This window comes from Salmo salar, chromosome 01, assembly GCF_965601325.2.
Source record: "Salmo salar chromosome 01, fSalSal1, whole genome shotgun sequence".
NCBI classification, from domain to species: Eukaryota; Metazoa; Chordata; class Actinopteri; order Salmoniformes; family Salmonidae; genus Salmo; species Salmo salar.
The window spans coordinates 161,648,619-161,665,055 of record NC_138291.1 but is presented as its reverse complement, the minus strand read 5'-3'; the positions used below and the strand labels follow the sequence as shown (position 1 = coordinate 161,665,055).

At 42.9% G+C, this 16,437-nt stretch overlaps 1 protein-coding gene across 1 annotated transcript; it reads left to right on the top strand.

Moving 5' to 3' along the window:
• Positions 1 to 5,849: 5,849 nt before the first annotated feature.
• On the top strand, positions 5,850 to 16,354 carry LOC106568307 (acetyl-coenzyme A thioesterase). Its single transcript, XM_014138529.3, has 12 exons — positions 5,850 to 6,410; positions 7,109 to 7,178; positions 7,254 to 7,314; positions 7,424 to 7,667; positions 9,937 to 10,114; positions 10,211 to 10,330; positions 10,430 to 10,700; positions 11,454 to 11,537; positions 13,269 to 13,402; positions 13,482 to 13,610; positions 13,726 to 13,852; positions 15,912 to 16,354. The coding sequence occupies exons 1-12, from the start codon at positions 6,083 to 6,085 to the stop codon at positions 16,050 to 16,052; spliced, it is 1,887 nt and encodes a 628-aa protein (XP_013994004.3). The 5' UTR covers positions 5,850 to 6,082; the 3' UTR covers positions 16,053 to 16,354.
• Positions 16,355 to 16,437: the final 83 nt, after the last annotated feature.

Sequence of the window (16,437 nt, the reverse complement as noted above, 5' to 3'; positions counted from 1 at the left end):
ACCATCGATCACCACATTCTTTTGGAGAGATTGGAAACCCAAATTGGTCTACACGGACAAGTTCTTGCCTGGTTTAGATCTTATCTGTCGGAAAGATATCAGTTTGTCTCTGTGGATGGTTTGTCCTCTGACAAATCAAATGTAACTTTCGGTGTTCCTCAAGGTTCCGTTTAAGGACCACTATTGCTTTCACTATATATTTTACCTCTTGGTTATGTCATTCGGAAACATAATGTTAACTTTCACTGCTATGCGGATGACACAGCTGTACATTTCGATGAAACTGTGTTTCAGACATAAGTAAGTGGATGGCTGCAAATGTTCTACTTTTAAACTCGGACAAAAAATGAGATGCTTGTTCTTGGTCCCGAGAAACAGAGATCTTCTGTTGAATCTGACAATTAATCTTGATGGTTGTACAGTCATCTCAAATAAAACTGTGAAGGACCTCGGCGTTACTCTGGACCCTGATCTCTCTTTTGACGAACATATCAAGACTGTTTCAAGGACAGCTTTTTTCCATCTACGTAACATTGCAAAAATCTGAAACTTTCTGTCCAAAAATTATGCAGAAAAATTCATCCATGCTTTTGTCACTTCTAGGTTAGACTACTGCAATGCTCTACTTTCCGGCTACCTGGATAAAGCACTAAATAAACTTCAGCTAGTGCTAAACACGGCTGCTAGAATCTTGACTAGAACCAAAAAATGGATTATATTACTTCCTGTTAAGGCAAGGGCTGATTTCAAGGTTTTACTGCTCACCTACAAGGCATTACACGGGCTTGCTCCTACCCATCTTTCCGATTTGGTCCTGCCGTACATACCTACACGTACGCTACGGTCACAAGACGCAGGCCTCCTAACTGTCCCTAGAATTTCTAAGCAAACAGCTGGAGGCAGGGCTTTCTCCTATAGAGCTCAATTTTTATGGAATGGTCTGCCTACCCATGTGAGAGACGCAGACTCGGTCTCAACCTTTAAGTCTTTATTGAAGACTCATCTCTTCAGTAGGTCCTATGATTGAGTGTAGTCTGGCCCAGGGGTGTGAAGGTGAACGGAAAGGCACTGGAGCAACGAACCGCCCTTGCTGTCTCTGCCTGGCCGGTTCCTCTCTCTCCACTGGGATTCTCTGCCTCTAACCCTATTACAGGGGCTGAGTCACTGGCTTACTGGTGCTCTTCCATGCCGTCCCTAGGAGGGGTGCGACACTTGCAACAATTTCTAAGATTTTACTGAGTTTACAGTTCATAAAAGGAAATCAGTAAATTTATATAAATGAATTAGGCCCTAATCTATGGATTTCACATGACTGGGAATACGGATATGCATCTGTTGCTCACAGATATGGTGGTCACACTATCTGGTGTGACCACTCATTGCCTCATGCTGCACAACACACTTCGCATAGAGTTGATCAGGCTGTTGATTGTGGTCTGTGGAATGTTGCCCACTCCTCTTTAATAGCTGTGTGAACTTTCTGGATATTGGCAGGAACTGGAACACACTGTCTTACATGTCGATCCAGAGTATTCCAAATATGCGGAATGGGTGACATGTCTGATGAGTATGCAGGCCATGGAAGAACTGGGACATTTTCATTTCAGTTTCCAGGAATTGCGTACAGATCCTTGCGACATGGGGCCGTGCATTATCATGCTGAAACATCTCTGTGCATTCAAATTTCCATCGATAAAATGCAATTGTGTTCATTGTCAGTAGCCTATGCCGGCCCATACCATAACCCCACAGGCACCATGGGGCACTCTAATCACAGCATTGACATCAGCAAACCGCTCGCCTACACGACGCCATACACGCCGAACTACAGTCAGGTCAAGACCCTGGTAAGGACGACGAGCACGCAGATGACTTTCCCTGAAACGGTTTCTGTCTGCCATGTGCCCGGTACAGTTGAAACCGGGATTCATCCGAGAAGAGCACGCTTCTCCAGCGTGCCAGTGGCCATCGAAGGTGAGCATTTGCCCACGACGCTGAACTAGTCAGGTCAAGACCTTGGTGAGGAGAACGAGCACACAGATGAGCTTCCCAGAGACGGTTTCTGACAGTTTTTGCAGAAATTCTTCAGTTGTGCAAACCCACAGTTTCATCAGTTGTCTGGGTGGCTGGACCCAGATGATCCCGCAGGTGAAGAAGCCAGATGGGGAGGTCCTGGGCTGGCGTGGTTACACGTAGTCTGAGGTAGTGAGGAAAGTTGGACGTACCGCTAAATTCTCTAAAACAACATTGGAGGCGGCTTATGGTTCAGAAAGGAACATTTAATTCTCTGGTAACAGCTCTGGTGGACATTTCTGCAGTCAGCATGCCAATTGCACACTCCTTCAAAACTTGAGATGTGTTAGGTGACAGAACTGCACTTTTTAGAGTGGCCTTTTATTGTCCGCAGCATAAGGCGCACCTGTGTAATGATCATGCTGTTTAATCAGCTCCTTGATATGCCACACCTGTCAGGTGGATACATTATCTTGGAAAAGGAGAACTGCTCACTAACAGGGATGTAAACAAATTTGTGCACACAATTTGAGAGAAATTATATTTTTGTTAATATGGAAACTTTCTGGTTTGTTTTATTTCAGCTCATGAAACCTGGGACCAACACTTTACATATTGCATTTATATTTTTGTTCAGTGTAGCTAGCTAGCATGCATGCTTTGTGTATTCTTGTCGCAATATTGCGGTTCTGCATTGATGTAGCTAACTGGCTAGATTGTAAACCTTAAAATGTTTGACCAACGTTCAACAATCCTGGAAGTGAGAAGGCAATATCGTTTTTTTCTCCAAAAAGCGGTACGCTTTCAAGCTTGTTTGACATCAAGTGATCTGCTGTGGGAGGGGCAAACAAGTTTTTTTATAACAGAGATTTTGGTTGAAAACAGAACTTAAAAGTTAACACAGACATCAGCTTTAGGAAACGGTAATATGATGGCCAACAATAAAGGTTGCAAATGAGATCAGCTGTGCGGGTGATTTTCTGTGATTGTTTATTAAGGAGAGATCAGCTGGCGATAACCTGGTAGTCATCGATGGTTGCAATAGGCCCATTCTGTTCAAGGTTTTCAATGTTTCTGAGAAAGTTTAACAAACTAAAAGAGCAATCTCAAAACAAAACACGTTTATTACCAAGTCTCCGGGATCTCGTTGGCTGTTGTCTCATTCCCCCTCCGCAAATCAGATTTGGCGGTTACACACTGCCCCTTCTGCTATACTGACGGAGTTCCACGATCCTTCAAGATAATGTCCCCAACAGGTGGTTTCACTAATATATCTTTCAGGATGAGTGAATTAATTGAATTCCTTCATGTATTCATTTGCCTAGATAATTTAACAACACAGACTTTGTCATTCCACAGCTAGTGTTTGTTTTATTGCTATCTTGATCGGGAGCCTGGATGATAGCAAAGAGCACCTTTTGTCCCGCTGGGCACATACTCTATTCAACATCTAGTCCACGTTGTTTCAACGTAATTTCAGTGTAAATGACTTGGAAACTATGTTGATTCAACCAGTGTGTGCCCAGTGAGGTAACCTGCCCACTTGACCCAGTTCCTGATCAAACAGCAGATTGAAGATACACTACATGACTATAACAGCCTCCACTCTTCTGTCAAGGCTTTCCACTAGATGTTGGAACATTGCTAAGCATTAGTGAGGTCGGGCACTGATGTTGGGCGATTAGCCCTGGCTCGCAGTCGGCGTTCCAATTCATCCCAAAGGTGTTCGATGGGGTGGAGGTCAGGGCTCTGTGCAGGCCAGTCAATTTCTTCCATACCGATCTCGACAAACCATTTCTGTATGGACCTGGCTTTGTGCACCGGGGCATTGTCATACTGAAATAGTGAAGGGCCTTCCCCAAACTGTTGCCACAAAGTTGGAAGCACAGAATCGTCTAGAATGTCATTGAATGCTGTTGCGTTAAGATTTCCCTTCACTGGAACTAAGGGGCCCAAACCATGAATCCTCCACCAATCCTCCTCCACCAAACTTTACAGTTGGCACTATGCATTGGGGCAGGTAGCGTTCTCCTGGCATCCGCCAAACCCAGATTCCTCCATCAGACTGCCAGATGGTGAAGCGTGATTCATCACTCCAGAGAACGCATTTCCACTGCTCCAGAGTCCAATGGCAGCGAGCATTACACCACTCCAGCCGACGCTTGGCATTGCACATGGTGATCTTAGGCTTGTATGCGGCTGCTCGGTCACTCCCGACGAACAGTTATTGTGCTGATGCTGCTTCCAGAGGCAGTTTGGAACTCGGTAGTGAGTGTTGCAAACGAGGACAGACGCACTACAGCAGTCGGCGGTCCTGTTCTGTGAGCTTATGTGGCCTACCACTACGCGTTGTTGATCCTAGACGTTTCCACTTCACAATAACAACACTTACAGTTGACTGGGGCAGCTCTAGCAGGGCAGAAATTTGACAAACTGACTTGTTGGAAAGGTGACATCCTATGACAGTGCCACGTTGAAAGTCACTGAGCTCTTCAGTAAGGCCATTCTACACTGTTTACCTATGGAGATTGCATGGCTGTGTGCTAGATTTTATACACCTGTCAGCAACGGATGTGGCTGAAAAAGCCGAATTAACTCATTTGTGTATATATAGTGATCTAATCATTCTCAGTAAGCAATGTCCAACTGATGGCCCCATGTCCCCTACAAGTTAGAATGACACTCCATATCACAGGGTCTCTGCTAATAAATGTATCAAATTTGAATAAAAAGTCTGTATGAATGAAGGAAGCACCACTTAAAAAGATAACTTCCAATAGGAAATTAGATCAGCGATTCTTGAAAGCTGGGACAATCCTTTTCCGACAGGGAAAAATGTTTATAGTTGAAAAAATATATATATTTTGTTGCATTATTTGAGCTTAACATTTTAACTTAAGGGAATCTATGAGGGAAAATATTTTTGGGGGATATTCTCAAAATACTGGTGATATTATTCATTTCCATGTCGGCTCTATGCATGGAAATACCCTTGTCCGGAGCAAAGGATACTAATTTCAAACTCTCCCAAAAAGGGTTTAAAATTCTAAAACCTGTCAATAATGGATGTTAACAGAAACATGATCATATGTAGTTTCTTGCAATAGCCCCACTTGACTTTAAATAATATTTTTCTCAAAATGTTGATTCCTAAAAGAAGTGTTGGGAGATTTGGTTTACTCCACCAGATTTGTCTAAAATCCTAAATTAATCAGAAATGAGCAGGTCAGCCATTCCATAAGGACCCCTTATTGTATTGCATATTTGAATAATCTAATTTTAGAATGAAATAATCAAGGCATTTAAAGACTTGTTGGACAGTAATTGTAAAGATGTTATGACTTTTTGGTGTCTGACGGAGTTGACATAAATACAGTTAGTTGCATTTTATGAGAGAAATGTGGAGGTTGTTCCTTTACATGGTGTGATAGCTGATACTTTGGTCTATCTTCAAAGAGGTCTGCTTGCTAGCTAGCATCCGAAGTTGGATGTAAAAAATTAAAAACAAGCTGTATGATTTAATTTTCTCTGTTTCTCCTAAAACTCCATGATAAGGTAGGCTATAATCATCCCATGTAGTTACTGCAGTCTGCAGATAGATAGTACTCGTGACCCCGGAATAGACCAATAATATCAGCGCACCGGGCTGTCAGAATCCATCTGTAGTGTGTGTTACGTATGTGTGTGCGCACGCACGTCTGTGTACCAGCCAAGTCTCGGGAATGTAGAGGATTGTGTGTCATGTCATATGACTGAGTTTGGCGCTGTTTGGTGACAGTTTCCTGTCCAGTTTTCCATCTCCCTTGCCAGACCCCCAATGTCGGAGTGTGTCATGAAATTGAGCGAGAACTATGATTGAAACTCATTGCCACAGTGTGTAACGGTGTGTGTGTTTACGTCATAGGGCTTAGAGCAGCAGATAAGATTTACCACAGATAAGATTTACAGATGAAGGAGGGAGGGACAGAGTGGTGTTACACTGCCATCTCACTCACTTGCTCTCACTGAGGGACTGAGATAGGCTGGTATACTGATTTTCTAGGCACTTACTCAGAGAAGCAATAGAGTCATGATGACCCAAAGCCTCCAGAATGGCTTCACTCTGGACAACCACTACCTCCAGGATCTGAAGGGTCCTGTGCCTTTGCCCACTCAATATGCTCCGAGCCTGGGTGTACACCGGGGGTCATGCCCTGTGGAGCCCCATAAGGACCAAGAGATCCAGAGGCATCGGTCTACTCAGGCTACTCCTCTCCTGGGCTCATGTCGTGGACAAACCCCTGCTCCTATGGATGTCCAGATGTGCCAGTCTATACAGCCATGCCATGCAGATCACCAAGGAGACCTGAGTGCTGGGCAGCTACTTAAATGGATGGACACAATCGCCTGCCTCGCTGGTCAGTATATACTGTGTGTGTGTGTGTGTGTGTGTGCGTGCGCATGTGGCTGTGCGTACGTGTGTGTCTTTGTGTCTGTTTCCATGCAAAGAAGACAGAAAAGTAGACACAATGTAAAGTTCATGGAAACTTTACACTGCTATTCCCATCTGTATCTAAATATCAGGTGGAGAGTTTCCTCTGGTGTAAATGCTGAGCAAATGGTAACAATATAGAGACTAGGAACAGTGTTAGAGTTCAGGAATAGAAACTGATTAGACATCAGGGGTAGTGTCTGCCACCTCACACACACACCCCCACACACACACACCAAGTAGGGTGTGTGTGACAGAGCTGACCTTCAGTGGCCATTGCTGGACAGACAGGGTAACAGCAGTGCACTGACCCCTCACCTACTAACATTCCCCTACGTGTGTGTGTGTGTGTGTGTGTGTGTGTGTGTGTGTGTGTGTGTGTGTGTGTGTGTGTGTGTGTGTGTGTGTGTGTGTGTGTGTGTGTGTGTGTGTGTGTGTGTGTGTGCACAATAACATATAAAAAGAGATTTGTGTTATCCCCATGAGGATGTTGAGGATTGGCATGTTACTGTAATTGTAGTTCGGCCCCAGTTGGAGAGATGAAACATAGATACTGTAAATATAAAGATTGACAATGTGAGTTAACAGTGTGTTTGTGTGTGTGTGTGTGTGTGTGTCCCTTAGCTGAGCGTCATGCTGGGATGGCATGTGTGACACTATCCATGGACGACATCCAGTTTGAGGAGACTGGAAGGTACACGTCAATCAATCAGTCAATCAATCAATCAAATGCATATAACGTTTTTAATATTTCTAATGTTGTTTGCAGGGTTGGTCAGGTGATTACCATCAAGTCCAAAGTCAACAGAGCCTTCACAACTAGCATGGAGGTAAGACCACACACACACACACACACACACACACACATACGCACGCATGTACAATTATTATATATATATATTTTAATGTATAATATAACCATTTTGTGTGTGTGTGTAGGTTGGAATCCGTGTGTCAGTGCAGGATGTGAGGGAACATGTGGAGAGGTTGGTATGTGTGGCCTACTCCACCTTTGTTGGAAAGCCAGCAGGACCACAGAAGGTGTTGTTGCGGCTGGTGGAGGATCTGTGTTCTGCAGAGGAGCAGCTGCAGCATTCTCTGGCCTCAGAGAGACGAAGACTTCGCCTTTACAATGAACAGACCTTCAGTACCCTGCTACAAGACTACCACACACTAGCCAACGGTCAGTCTCTCTGTCTATCACGCTCTCTCTCTCTAGACCTCCCTCTCTGTATTTCTCTCTCTCTTTCTAGACCTCTCTCTAACCCTCTCTCTATTTCTCTCTCTCTCTCGCGCGCGCGCGTGTGTGTGTGTGTGTGTGCGTGTGTGTGTGTGTGTGTGTGTGTGTGTGTGTGTGTGTGTGTGTGTGTGTGTGTGTGTGTGTGTGTGTGTGTGTGTGTGTGTGTGTGTGTCAGCCTGGGATATTGTGTCCTAATCTGTGTCGTTATCTTGACTTAGGTTATCTTGTTCTGAGAGGAACTATAATTGCCCCTTGAACTCATTTTCAATGGGCGGATATAAACAAATAAATACCTTTTGTAGCTGAGATAGAGAGAGTTTGTTTGGTACAGTGCTCTGATGGAATGGACGAAGAGTCAGCAAGAGGACAGAGAAAGGCATCCATACACACCAACACAAAGAGAAGAGCCAACACATTGTTTTTCAGATACACTGTACCCACTGGGCACAAACTGGTTGAATCAACGTTGTGATGTGGGAAAAAATGTGTTTAAAAAAAAAAGTAATCAATGTAAACTGTTGTTGTTAGGGTGAAATTTCAACCACAGGATTATGTCATCATGGTAACCACATTTCAAAATACAAAAACCTTGTATAAATGATGTTGAATTTGTACTTTTAAAACAATGTCAGATTTTCTAAGTTATATCCACTATCCAGAAAAAACTATAGGCTGGGCAGCACCTCCTACTGGGAAATGTATCTACAGCTATGTTGGTCTCACATCCAAGGTATTAACTAAGCCCAGCTCTTATATTTGTTACCAATGTGCTATTGTGAGAATGATTGTTAAAAGATCCACTTAAAAACAAAATAGATTCACTGTTACCATCAAAGTCATTCCAAAGGTTAGGTTTAACAGAGCAAATGAAATGTGACCACACTTTATCAATCATCAATGATGCTATTTAAGCCTATATAGCATTTACAAAGACATCAACAGGAATTGTTTGATTGAACCCAGTAATCAACTAAAAATAGACAATACAATAGGCCTAGGGTTTCAAGCTTGATGTAAAATGTAATGATATTTAGTGATATTGAATTGTGTTTTGTTGTCAATGCAACCATATATCAACATTGAAAGGAGATGTATCTTCTGCTTGGATAGTTCCATCTGTACCACAGTTTGTCTACAAATGAATAATTTATATGTTGGAGTCCCGTCTCCATCTCAACCAAAAATCTAAGTTACAGAATAGGACTAAATCAAATCAAACTATATTTGAAGCTCATTTAGAGTTTGATTTGATTTAGTCCTATTCTCTAACTTAGATTTTTGGTTGAGATGGAGACGGGACTCCAACAAATTAATTATTCATTTGTAGACAAGCTGGAAATAAAGCCAGACTAAGTCAGTGGCACAGATGGAACTATCCAAGCAGACGCTATATGTGTTGACAACCAAACATAATTCCCTATCACTTTTAAAATACAATAAATAAATGTTATATTAGATTCATGTCTCCAACTCAACCAGATGGAACTATCCAAGCAGTTGATACATGTCTTTTTAATGTTGATACTTGGTTGCGTTGTCAACCAAACACAATTCAATACTACTTTTGTAATACAGCAAATAGCCTAAAGTTATGCAACGTTCAACCTTAAAATTAGTAGCATGGCCACATTTTGAGGTTACTATGACTATACATATCTTATGTAATCATACATTTCATGCAAGTTTAAGATAGCGGGTCTGTGGAGATCTTCACAATTGCTGTAATAATCTGCGCAATATCTCGAACAGCGTTGATCACTTGCACCATGATGTACTTTTTAATGTAATCTCAACTGGAATCCAGATCATTTGGTTGTGCTATTAGATGAAGTACAGTGATAACACATTAATCTGTTGAATAAATAAACTAAATATCTGACATTTTATTCCCATTTGAACTTTGCTGCGCTTTTAAATGGTTGAAAATGCAGTGATAACACATTGGAAATTCAACAAACCTTTGGCTGTCTTTTTGAGTGGGTGAATATAGGTTGTAATCTCATTGATCAACGTCTCAACAAATATTACCCAAATATCCATGTTGAAATGACGCAGTGTGCCCAGTGGGTTATCTATGTGTAAGGCTCTCTGTCAGAGCCACATGATGAAGCAACTTACATGTCTGTCTGAGGGCTGAGTTGGTGATTAGTTGTACTAGACGTGTCATTGCATCTCTTTTTTCCCCATGTCTGTACCTGTTCCTCCCCATCAGGTAACTATTCCTCTCCAGGTGTGTGTAGCAGGAGAGACCCGCTGTCTGCTGTGTCCACAGAGTTCACGCGTGTAGAGAGCATCGAGCTGGTACTGCCTCCACATGCTAATCACCATGGCAACACCTTCGGAGGACAGATCATGGCCTGGATGGAGAACGCAGCCACAGTGGCAGCCAGGTAGGTACGCGCACGCACGCACGCACGCACGCACGCACGCACGCACGCACGCACACACACACACCCTACTAACCCTCTCTGTCTCTCTCTCTCCAGTCGTCTGTGTGGCTGCTTCCCCTCTCTGAGGTCTGTAGACATGTTCCGCTTCAGAGGTCCTTCCTCTGTAGGAGACAGACTGGTCTTTAAGGCTGTGGTCAACAACACATTTAACAACAGGTAACATGTCTAGTCATCTGTCTTACCTTTCAGATAATGGGATCCTATGGAAATGTAATTGGCATAGTATTTAAAATGTGTGTGGGCCTGTGTGTATAGTATCGAGGTAGGTGTCCGAGTGGAGGCCTATAACTGTGAGGAGTGGACCGCGAACAAACCGCGTCACATCAACAGTGCCTTCCTCATCTACCAGCTGGCTAACACACCTGGTGACGTACCTGCCTTCCCCCAAGTCACATACACCACCCAGGACGGGGAGAGGAGATATCTGTCTGCCATTGTCAGGAAGAGAATACGCATGGCTAGAAAGCACATCCTATCCTGTAAGGAGGAGGCTCCTCTCTCTGTCCCCTGGGATAAAAGCAACCAGGTACTACAACCATGTAATGAACATGACACTACCAGCACCCATTGTTCTAGCTAAGCTAGCCTTGGTACCTGACTGTTCTTGCATTCAACCACATTGCTGCCATGCAGTGGTGTAAAGTACTTAAGTAGTACTTTAAAGTATTTTTACTTAAGTATTTTTGGGGCGTATTTGTACTTGACACGACTATTTATATTTTTGACTACTTTTACTTCACTACATTCCTAAAGAACATAATGTACTTTTTACTCCATACATTTTTCCTAACACCCAAAAGTACTCGTTACATTTTGAATGCTGAGCAGCACAGGATTATTGTATTTTAAAAGTGATCGTGAATTAATGGTTGAATTCACACACTTATCAAGGGAACATCCCTGGTCATCCCTACTGCCTCTGATCTGGCATACTCACTAAACACAAATGCTTTGTTTGTAAAGGATGTTGGAGTGTGCCGCTGGCTATCTGTAAATTACTCTGGTTTGCTTAATATAAGGAATTTGAAATCATTTATACTTTTACTTTTGATACTTATGTATATTTAAAACCAAATACTTTTAGACTTTTACTCAAGTAGTATTTTACTGGGTGACTTTCATTTTTCATTTTCTATTAAGGTATCTTTACTTCTAGTCAAGTATGACAATTGAGAACTTTTTCTACCACAGCTGCCATGCCAGAAGACAAGTTGGTTGAAGCTGAGATGCACTCATTATTTCTCAGCTGACTGTCTCTCTCTCCTATCGTCCCCTGCAGGTGTATCTGGGCTATAACAACGTAGCAGCTCTGACTGTACTGGCTGGGAAACAAGACTGGGAAGCCAGCAGCATCAGTGACAGAGTAAGAAACACACAAATGCATGAACGGAGGCATTATATGGCAATTTTGTAAATCAAATGTATTTATATAGCCCTTCTTACATCAGCTGATATATCAAAGTGCTGTACAGAAACCCAGCCTAAAACCCCAAAAAGCAAACAATGCAGGTGTAGAAGCACGGTGACTAGGAAAAACTCCATAGAAAGGCCAAAACCTAGGAAGAAACCTAGAGAGGCTGTGCCGGGTGGAGATTATAACAGAACATGTCCAAGATGTTCATAAATGACCAGCATGGTCAAATAATAGTTATCACCAACCCAGACAGTAGAGCATTGCAGTAGTCTAACCTAGAAGTAACAAAAGCGTGGATGAATTTTTCTGCATCAATTTTGGACCGAAAATGTCTGATTTTTGCAATGTTACGTAGATGGAAAAAAGCTGTCCTTGAAACAATCTTGATATGTTCGTCAAAAGAGAGATCAGGGTCCAGAGTAACGCCGAGGTCCTTCACAGTTTTATTTGAGACGACTGTACAACCATCAAGATTAATTGTCAGATTCAACAGAAGATCTCTTTGTTTCTTGGGACCTAGAACAAGCATCTAATTTTTTGTCCGAGTTTAAAAGTAGAAAGTTTGCAGCCAACCCCTTCCTTGTGTCTGAAACACAGGCTTCCAGCGAGGGCAATTTTGGGGCTTCACCATGTTTCATCAAAACGTACAGCTGTGTGTCATCCGCATAGCAGTGAAAATTAACATTTATGTTTTTGAATGACATCCCCAAGAGGTCAAATATATAATGAAAACAATAGTGGTCCTTAAATGGAACCTTGAGGAACACTGACATTTACAGTTGATTTGTCAGAGGACAAACCATTCACAGAGACAAACTGATATCTTTCCGACAGATAAGATCTAAACCAGGCCAGAACTTGTCTGTGTAGACCAATTTGGGTTTCCAATCTCTCCAAAAGAATGTGGTGATCGATGGTATCAAAAGCAGCACTAAGGTCTAGGAGCACGAGGACAGATGCACTGCCACTGCCACTTTTAGTGAGTTTGGTACACATCCGGTGGATAGAGAGCCGTTTATTATGTTCAACATAGGAGGGCCAAGCACAGGAAGCAGCTCTTTCAGTAGTTTAGTTGGAATAGGGTCCAGTATGCAGCTTGAAGGTTTAGAGGCCATGATTATTTTCCTCATTGTGTCAAGAGATATAGTACTAAAACACTTGAGTGTCTCCCTTGATCCTAGGTCCTGGCAGAGTTGTGCAGACTCAGGACAACTGAGCTTTGGAGGAATATGCAGATTTAAAGAGGAGTCCGTAATTTGCTTTCTAATGATCATGATCTTTTCCTCAAAGAAGTTCATGAATTTATTACTGCTGAAGTGAAAGTCATCCTCTCTAGGGGAATGCTGCTTTTTAGTTAGCTTTGCGACAGTATCAAAAATACATTTCGGATTGTTCTTGTTTTCCTCAATTCGTTGGAAAAATAGGATGATCGAGCAGCAGCGAGGGCTCTTCGATACTGCACGGTACTGTCTTTCCAAGCTAGTCGGAAGACTTCCAGTTTGGTGTGGCGCCATTTCCGTTCCAATTTTCTGGAATCTTGCTTCAGAGCTTGGGTATTTTCTGTATACCAGGGAGCTAGTTTCTTATGACAAATGAAAAGGAGATTCTCTGTCCTTTTTGGAGTTGGACACCATTTTTCTTTTACGTTGTCCTTACTCTGTTGTATGTTTGTGTATCCAGGTCGCTGTGTATGTCCATGAGGAGGTGGAGCTGCTTTGTGTCCAAGTTCAGATGGAGGTCATGACCTCTGCCCTCCATGCCTTCACCTTACTGGCTGACCTCACGCTGCGACCTCTTTGGGACAAACACTACCTGTAAGTATGACCGACACAGAGCTTTATGTTCATTAAACTAACTAAACCTTTAATCTCTCACACCCCCTTCTTTCTGTAGGAGCTGTGAGGAGGTGGAGAGGGCGGATGAGGAAGAGACAGTATATCACATTAAATGCCCCCCTATCAATGGAGGCAAGAGCCGCGACTTTGTGTTCCTGCTATCAAAGAGACAGCCCTGCAATGACGAGTAAGGTTTCCTTCAGAATAATGTTTGTGTGTGTGTGCGTGTTCCTGTCTTCTACAGTGGTGATGGTTATGTGATCATTCTGATTTCTGTAACTATATGTGTGTTTCTTCTACAGTGACCCCTATGTGGTGGCCCTGAGGTCTGTAACTGTGACAACAGTTCCCCCTGTGGAGGGTTTCCTCCGTAGCGAGGCCAAGTGTGCCGGTTTCCTCATCCACAGCCTGGGACTCAACAGCTGCAAGGTGAGGCAGACACACACTCGAGTGATGGGAAGTTTGGCTCGTTTTACTGACTTTGATCTTATTGAGTCGTTCAGTTAAAAGAACAAATCTTTAAACTAATTTTGTTCATTTGATTCAGTAATACCCAGTGCATGCAAGACCCCCTACTGGCGAACGATGAACTGAAACCTCGAGTCATGACTCCACAAGCCTCTCAGTCACATCTCATTCACCAGAAAAGGCTCATTGGCGCTGTCATTTGTGACAGCCTTGCAAAATTGTGATTTAAACTATGTACATGTGATTGCTAGTCATACATATACGATTATTCCTTGATTCCTTTGAAACAAGGTCTAATTGCGGCCACAATAGGACTAGATTGTGAATGATTCTTGGTGTCATGCAACTGTTTTACTGCTGTGCGGGTGATTATCACAATATCGTTTGCGAACTGCAGATACCCCCCCAAACGATTCATTCTCGAGTTCGAGTTTGTTGAGCAGAGGCTGTATATGTTTTGGTTCGACAAAGCTGTGTCCATCATAACCTTCCATAATCAATTAATTGCATTCATATTTGCACCATGAGATCAATTATCAGTTCTAAACATGTATTTTTCTTCTCTATGCTACCTGCAGCATGGCCTATTTTCCTATGCGCATATGTGACAGACAGTTCTTGGTGAGAGCACGTCTCCAGAGCCACTGAGCTGGAGGTGCGCTTATCAATCCTGCTGTAGAATTCATTGCGGCCAGCAGGTCAAACAAATTACTATAATGAACGTGTCACTCAGAAAAACAATAACAGTAGCGAGGCTATATACAGTAGCGAGGCTATATACAGGCACCGGTTAGTCGGGCTGATTGAGGTAGTATGTACATGTAGATATGGTTAAAGTGACTATGCATATATGATAAAGAGAGAGTAGCAGTAGCGTAAAAGAGGGGTTGGCAGGTGGTGGGCGGCGGTGGTCCTGGATGGCAGGCAGCTTAGCCCCAGTGATGTACTGGGCCGTACGCACTCCCCTCTGTAGTGCCTTGTGGTCGGAGGCCAAGCAATTCCCATACCAGGCAGTGATGCAACCAGTCAGGATGCTCTCGATGTTGCAGCTGTAGAACCTTTGAGGATCTGAGGACTCATGCCAAATCTTTTTAGTTTCCTGAGGGGGAATAGGCTTTGTCGTGTCCTCTTCACGACTGTCTTGGTGTGCTTGGACCATTCTAGTTTGTTGTTGATGTGGACACCAAGGAACTTGAAGCTCTCAAACTGCTCCACTACAGCCCCGTCGATGAGAATGGGGGCGTGCTTGGTCCTCCTTTTCCTGTAGTCCACAATCATCTCCTTAGTCTTGGTTACGTTGAGGGATAGGTTGTTATTCTGGCACCACCCGGCCAGGTCTCTGACCTCGTCCCTATAGGCTGTCTCGTTGTTGTCGGTGATCAGGCCTACCACTGTTGTGTCATCTGCAAACTTATTGATGGTGTTGGAGTCATGCCTGGCCATGCAGTCGTGGGTGAACAGGGAGTACAGGAGGGGACTGAGCACGCACCCCAGTGTTGAGGATCAGCGTGGCAGATGTATTGCTGCCTACCCACACCACCTAGTATCTATAATACTGCAATAAGCTCACATAGTTGCTGTCACAAACTCCACACAGTTGTCACTCACTAGTAGGATATACATTTCCCACAGAGCAAACCATCTGTACTTACAGCATTCTTAACATTTTTTTAGCTGTTTTTTTTTTTTTGCGTATCTTATTTTTCATTGACATTTGTCAATAAAATTAATGAATGCAACTGTTTATTACAAATTGGGTTCTACTTGTAGCCCTAGTTTCCTGAAAAGAAAATGGTGAAACAATTCATTGTGAGGCTAAATATAAATGGAAGCCATGCAGATAAATGAAAGTCATTTAAATGAAATCTGATTTTTGCTGAGGTCTCGGGACTAATAGGGTTAATAAGCACAGTATAATAACTTGTTAGCTTTCATCACGTCTTCATTAGCCCTCCATAGACCTCACAATTCATATAAAATGTGTTAACACCAGGTGTGCATGTCTTATTTTGTGTTCCAGGTGTGTTACTACAACCAGGTGACGTCAGGTGTTTTGCCGTATGTAGCAGGTAACCTGGCAGGCTGGTCCAAGTCTATGGAGGAGACGGCTAGCGCATGTACCACCTTCCTGGAGAGAGACCTCATCACTACCCTCTTCTGACTCACACACTAAGCAAGAGTCTATGATGGTGAACTGACACAGCAGCACAGATTCTAACAATACAGAAATGTCCATGGCTGCTAATACAGGTGTTACATTTACAGTTACCCAAAATGTATTTGTGGCGATTATGTAACAATTCAGAGCAAATTTAGCTCATGTATGTGGTGTAGGTCTTATTTCATGAATTTTTCTATAAATATTTCAGATGTTGATGTGAGTAATGTACAGTAACATAATGATACTCATAATGACAAAACCTATTCTGTAAATAACAAATAAAACCTATATGTTTTACCTTAGATTTTTCTCTTTGACAGCTGGGGATGGAAGAGATAGAATACATCACTAAACAGGAAACACATAAAGAGGGCTAGCAGACATA